This window comes from Emiliania huxleyi, assembly GCF_000372725.1.
Source record: "Emiliania huxleyi CCMP1516 unplaced genomic scaffold EMIHUscaffold_81, whole genome shotgun sequence".
NCBI classification, from domain to species: domain Eukaryota; phylum Haptophyta; order Isochrysidales; family Noelaerhabdaceae; genus Emiliania; species Emiliania huxleyi.
The window spans coordinates 307,853-314,121 of record NW_005195940.1 but is presented as its reverse complement, the minus strand read 5'-3'; the positions used below and the strand labels follow the sequence as shown (position 1 = coordinate 314,121).

Here is a 6,269-nt window from a genome sequence, read left to right as displayed (position 1 = left end):
CCCGACGAGGCATACGCCCCCCTCGAGCGCGGCGAGCAGCTGCCGCGCGTCCTGCGGCCGGCGGAGGCGAGCGGCGCGCTGCTGCGGCTACCGAGCGACCCAAAGTCGATGTTCCGCACCGTCGCGGACTGGGTCGTGATGCCCTCCGCCTCGGACTGCGCGCCATGCCTCGTCTTCGGCGCCGACGTGGCGCAGTCGCGCGGGGCCGCCTTTGTGTGGGGCTCGCGCGGCACGTGGGATTGCGTCGCGGGCATGCGGCTGCCGCGCCTAGTACCACACCTCCAGAGTACCGAATCCAGTGTGGGCTCAGTCCCGTGGGTGGTGGTGTACCAGGCGTGCGGCTTCCGCGCGCGACTCTGATCGTCGCCGAGAAGGTGACGGAGCAGGTGGACGGCTCGCTGCGCGACGCGCTCCACGTGTTCGACGCCGCCGTCATCGCCGGTGACGACGTGCGCAGGTTGCCGTACTCCGAGAGGCGCCGCAGGCTCGGCTTGCTCGTCGAGGCGCTCGACCGCGACCAGGACGTGCTCCGCCAGTCAGTGGGCGGCGGCGGGGGCGGCGGGTGGGTCGACGAGGCCACCGACGCGGCGGTGAAGCAGAACATGCCCATCCGGCTCAAGCAGGCGTGCCGCCTCTCCGAGCAGGAGTACCGCCTCTTGATTATTAATTAGTTGCTGATCTCTTCATTGCTAATTGAGCAGGCGTACCGCCTCTCCGAGCTGCCGCGCGCGCTCGACGAGGCCGAGGCGCGCGCCTCGTCGGGCGTGCGCGGGACGCGGTGGCCGTTCTGCGGCGCGCTGCTCTTCCCCGGCCACGCCGTGCCGTCGACGCAGCCGCCGGGGCCCGGCTGGGACCGGCACCGCTGCCGCTCGCGGACGACGGGGCAGGAGTACTAGGAACCGTCTAGGAACCGTCTAGGAACACTCTTCTAGGCACCGCTCGCGGACGACGGGGCAGGAGTACTACGCGAGCGCGAGCCACCACCCCGGCCAGTCGACCCCGATCGTGCGCAAGCCAATCTCCTTCCGCGGCTGCCTGCAAGCGCTCGTCCGCTGGGACGCGCGCCGCGGGGACGTGCCGCTGGCCAAGCTGCGGCAGTTTGGGAAGGAGGTGGCGGCGATGGCGGGCGGCTCGACCGCGAGGTGACGCCGCGCGGCGCTTTCGCGCGCGCCACGGGCACGGGCATGCAAGGACAGCGCGAAGGCGTGTTTTGCCACCGGCAAGAATTTGCAGAGAAAAATGAAAGACCGGTGGGCATGGCGGGGTGATATCCCCTGCGGGCGGCGGCGACAGCTCGGTGCGGCGGCGACGGCTCAGTGTGGCGGGCAGGCTCAGTGTGGCGACGGCACGTCAGTGTGGCGGCGACGGCACGTCAGCCCGTCCTCAATGTGCGACTAGACCGCCAGCAGCGCCCGGCACGCAAACGTGACTACGTGTGGGGTCGGTGCTAGGCTGGGAGCGAGTGAAGGCGCACCGCCGGCAAACGCATCAAAGACACCGCGTACTGCTCTGACGTTTGTGCACTCGCCGCAGCCGTTGCAGCCCGACCACTCGCACTTCTCCTCCATCGGCTGCGTCCGGTAGGCGCAGTACGTCTTGCACTGTGCGGGCGGGGAAGGAGGCGAAACCGAGCACTCCGTGCAGCCTCCGCACCCTGCCCAGTCGCACTTCTCCTCCCAGGGCTGGGTCGCGACTGGGCAGTGCGGCATGCACGGCAGGCAGGGCACACAGGTGTCGCACCCGGCCCACCCGCACTTCTCCTCCATCGGATGGGTCCGGTAGGGGCAGTACGTCTTGCACTCGGCGAGGGCCGTTGGGAGGTAGACGGCGAGGAGACTGAGAGCCCGGAGCGGCGACATGTGTGCGACAGGTCAGGACTCGGGCTTCTATCCAACCACGCGTTTGCGATCGGTGAACGTACCGTAAAAGTTTGGCAGTTAGTGCGTGCGACGGCGCTACGGCACTGCGGCGTCGCGGCCGCAGCGCGTGAGGCGCGGCGCGTCAAGTCGCCTTCAACCGCTCCGGCCCGCTGCCGCAGGGCCCAGGGATGGCGCTGAGACGCTCGGGTGCGACATGAAGGCCTTAGGGCGCGCGCTCAAGCCGCCTGCCGCGCACAGCGTTTTTGAGCTGTGCGGGGGTGGTTCACGGTAGGCGTGCAACAGGTCCTCAGTTGACCAGCGGGGTTGTGCGCCAGGCCCTCCTGTTCCATCGGCTCCAGCCAGTAGACAAGTATTGTCATCAACAGAGTAGAAGGATCTGACCTCGGGGCCGATGTGACCAAGCGCTGGTAGCGTGGTTTTACCTCACACCCATGGTCTCACAGTGTGCCGGCAGTCGCCGAGCAGTGTCGCTCACACAAGCCGCAGCACAAGTGACTGAGGGCCAGTGAGGGCGAGCCCATCGCTGTGACAGCTGGTGGAAGCCGCACAGTAGGCTGTGCCAACTGTGCAGAGTGTGTGAGCAGCATTTGTCGCAAAGAGCTGCATGCCCTAGTGCATGCCACCGAAGGCGCGGTCGAGGTTCGCCGAGCGCGGCGCACGTTGGAGGAAGCCGCCACCGACGAGCGCGTTGGACTTTTCACTCCGGACAAAGACGGGGACACAGCGGACGGTGCGGCGCGTGTCCCCGTCTTAGCGGCGAGGCGCGGGACCGTCTGTGGCGAGGTGGGTCGCGTCCTCCCCCGATTTCCGTCACCGCGGTCCTTCCCGTTCCCCCGCGTATGCCACCGTCGCATTTCCATTGCCGCCGCCGCGGCGCGCTCCTGTCCCAGCCACGTGCGCCGACAGAATCCCCCCCCCCACCCCCCAAAAAAACCAAGATCTCGCCCGGCACCGTCGCTGTGCGTCGTGCTCCGCAGCCGCGGGGTCTGTTGCTCTCTGCCGTGCTCGCACGGCGGTCCCGCCGGGCCCCGCGCCCTTGCCGCCCGGCCGGGGCTGGAGAGGCTCAGCGGCTGAGGTAGATGCCGCGCTCCTCGCACACGGCCATCAGCTCAGGCTGGTGGTAGTCAACCTCGAGCGTCTGCACGCGAGGGGAGGTGCGATGAGCATTGGGCGGGGGAGGGGCGAGTGGCGAGGAGGGGCGTCTCGCGCCTTCAAGCTCGGGGCGGCCCCCTCCTTGAGGGCGGCGGCCAGCGCCTTGCAGCCCTCGTCGCCAATCTCGTTGTCGAAGAGAAAGAGCGTCTCGAGCCGCGGCGCTGCCCCCTCCTTGCCGAGGGCGGCGGCCAGCGCCTTGCAGCCGTCGTCGCCAATCTTGTTGCCGTTGAGATAGAGGATCTCGAGCCGCGGCGCTGCCCCGCTCGCGAGGACCTCCGCCAGCTGCGCCGCCTCCGCGTCGCCCCAGCCGAGGTTGTAGTAGTGCAGCTCGGTCGCCTTGCCAAACTGCTCCTCGAAGGCGGCCTCGTACAGCTGCTTCACCAGCGGCTTGTCGTCCTTGCCGTTGGTGAAGCTCTTCTTCTCAAGCTCCGCCGCGAAGGCAGACGGCAGCAGCGGAGGGCGCCGGCCGCCGTCCTGGGTGCAGTCGTCGGTGAGGCTGCGGAAGTCGTACTCCACGCCTGCGCGCATCTTGCCGAGGTCGAGCGAGAGGTCGCCAGCCTTTGTCAGGCCCGCCCAGCTGCACTCCGTGAAGCACCAGCCGCGGTCAAAGTACTTTGCCACGTTGGTGCCCTCGGCCTGCTCCTCCGCCTTGTGGCCGTCCGGGAAGGAGGTCAGCCGCAGCACGATCGTGTGCGGGTGGGAGTAGAGCGTGCCGAGGCAGCCCAGCCCCTGCTTGAAGAGCGCGTTCTGCTTCTTGGTGCGCAGGACGCCGTTGGCGGGGTCGGGGTGCTGGTGCAGCGAGCCGAAGTCCCAAAAGACGCCGAGCCGCGTGATGCCGTAGGGATGGCTGCTGAGCAGGGCCTTGAGCGCCCTCGCGACGCGGGCGAGGTTGGCTCCGAGCGGGTCGGGGTGGTCCTTGGTCAGCCACGGGTAGGAGAGCGCGGCGACGGCCAGGTCATACTCGCCGGTCGCCTCGACGAGGTCGGCGAAAGAGAGGAAGGCCTCTTTGGGAAGCGCCTGGCGGTGGGTGAGGACGCCGCCCGCCTCGGCGTGGCGGATGATCCACTGCGCGTCGAGGAGGGCGGCGGCGCCGCTCGCGAGGACACGCTCCAGGTCGCCGCCGCCGAGCTTGCGCCACAGCTCCAGCTTCTCCTCGTAGGCCAGGCCCGGCTTGCGGCGGTGGAGGCAGGGAAACGGCTTCTCGAAGCAGGCGCGCACGGACATCATCGCGATGGTGCTCAACAGCGGCTCGGGCAGCGGCCGCGGCCGCAAACGTGAGCTGAGGGCGTGTCAAGATTTTTCTGCCGAGGCTCGTTGAATTCTCTCTCGAGGTTCTCGAGGTGGATATCCTTTGGCCGCGTTGGGTAGCGAGGATTGGTGTAACCCGAGCCACGGAGGCGTGTTTTCTGACGGCCGACCGTCAGTGCACGGAGTTGCCCCTTCTCCGACTGCCCCGGCTAGTTCCCGAGTTTCGCGGGAGTGACCCCATGCGTCAAACCCGAGACCTGAATTCTTTTTTTGCGACGGGAGCTCCGCCGCCACCAGCGCCGAAGCACGCCGACGCGCCAAGGTCTCGTCCGACGCAGCGCGCAAGGCGGCGTTCCACGCCCGCGGCTCGCAATACTTCATCTCGAGCCCCGGCGTCAGGCAAGAAGGCGCCAAACGGCAAGCCGCACGAAGAACTCGGCGATGCCGCAATGGTCAACCCGCGTGCGAAGCACGCAACACGACACAAATACCTGCTCAAACGACTCGTCAAGACCCTTCGCTCGGCGTGGGGCATGCTCATCGAGATGGAGCCGACTGCACACCTCAGTTACAGTAACCCAAAACAACCTGACGTGGCGGCGGCGAACATCGGCAAAGGGCATGTGCGCCTCGTTGGCGACTTGAAACTGACGAGCTCGCTTGCGTGCAAGGGTGGCGATCGGCTCGGCTGGAAGGGGGCTTTTGTCGCCTTCGGCAACACCGAGCGGGAGCTGCTCGACTTAGTGTTAGGGCATGCTGCATGGCCGCGGCCGGGAGGGGGGGGGGAGGGGGGGAGGGAGGCGGAGGATGCAGAGGCGGAGGCGGCGGCGGCGGAAGAGGAGGAGGGGGAGAGTGAGGGGGAGGTGGAGGCGGGGGCACCTGTGACGGCCCGCTACAAGAAGGGCGACTACCGGTTCGCGCGGGAGAAGAATTGCGACCTGCGCTTGCTCGACTTCGAGACGTTCGGCGGCTTAGGAGCGGTTTTTGGAGCCGTACGAAGAGGTCCCAGACGGGCGAACATGCGGTTTTTCGACGACCACACGCGATGTGGTATCTGCTTTTTGCTAAAAACGGGCCGCCTAGTGCAGCATCACTAGTACAACACGCAGCCACACTGAGAGCTCCACACTAGCCGGTATAGGCGAGCCCCGGCGGCCTCACCGTCGCCGCTCGCGGCGGAGCCGACGGCGGAGCCACGGGCGGGTGCGCAGGGTTCGTGATCACATGAAATGTGAAGTGAAAGTGAAAGTGAAATCGATTCGCTGTTTCCATGTGAAATCACGAACCCTGCGGGTGCGACCTTTTGGGGGGACATGAGCTCGCCAGGACGTCGCCGATGGCTCGGCGCGCCTCTTCCCGCCAGCGCGGGGCGGCCTACCTACAGGAGCGAGGGGGAGGAAGACGGAACTGAGCCCTAGGTTCGTGATCCCGTCGCCGGCAACGGCTGGGAGAGGGGCGGCAAGCGACGGGCGGGTCCGCGACCTTTTGAGCGGCCGTGAGCCGGCCGAGAGGCCAGCGATGGTTGCCTGAGCGCCCTCTCGGCGAGAACAAACGGGCTGAGCATCGGTCAGAGCGTGAGTGAGAGGGAGGTGGTCGTGCGCTCACTTTGTCGGCCGCTCGCGAGGTGATGACTGTGTGTGTGAGGCGCGCAGGAGTCCAGACAACGTCCAGACAATGATCAATGTCCAGACAGCGTCCAGACAGCAAAATCGGAGCGTCTAGACAGCTATACGGACAGTAATAGCACTTGAGTGTACAAAGCTGATTGAAGTAAAGGGGAATGATGCAGCTGCCTCAGAGCAGAAAGATTCCTTAATTCTCTCCACTAGAGCCGTACAAAAAAGGCGGAACCGAGATCATGGCCCAAAGCATGAGTCAATGGCCCCCCGAATGCCGTGCTCTCTAGGTAAGGTGTGGGAGCTCCACAAACCAGGTTTTACATACCTTACTTCTAGGCATCCCCTCGGAGAGAGTGGGGGGAGCATTTCT

The 6,269-nt window shown here is 66.6% G+C and overlaps 3 protein-coding genes across 3 annotated transcripts; 1 reads left to right on the top strand and 2 right to left on the bottom strand.

Moving 5' to 3' along the window:
* Positions 1-108: 108 nt before the first annotated feature.
* EMIHUDRAFT_453404 (hypothetical protein) lies at positions 109-1,231 on the top strand (the record flags this gene model as incomplete). The annotated part of the gene is made up of 4 exons (XM_005759159.1): positions 109-270; positions 375-524; positions 702-889; positions 933-1,231. The coding sequence occupies 4 exons, from the start codon at positions 109-111 to the stop codon at positions 1,144-1,146; spliced, it is 714 nt and encodes a 237-aa protein (XP_005759216.1). The 3' UTR covers positions 1,147-1,231.
* A 163-nt stretch (positions 1,232-1,394) lies between these two features.
* EMIHUDRAFT_218866 (hypothetical protein) lies at positions 1,395-1,859 on the bottom strand (the record flags this gene model as incomplete). Its single annotated transcript, XM_005759158.1, has 1 exon — positions 1,395-1,859. The coding sequence occupies one exon, from the start codon at positions 1,857-1,859 to the stop codon at positions 1,395-1,397; it is 465 nt and encodes a 154-aa protein (XP_005759215.1).
* A 1,049-nt stretch (positions 1,860-2,908) lies between these two features.
* On the bottom strand, positions 2,909-4,181 carry EMIHUDRAFT_359424 (hypothetical protein; the record flags this gene model as incomplete). Its single annotated transcript, XM_005759157.1, is given in 2 exon segments — positions 2,909-3,018; positions 3,025-4,181. A coding segment is annotated over 1 exon segment (1,157 nt), but the record flags the coding sequence as incomplete, so codon positions are not given.
* Between the last annotated feature and the right edge of the window lie 2,088 nt (positions 4,182-6,269).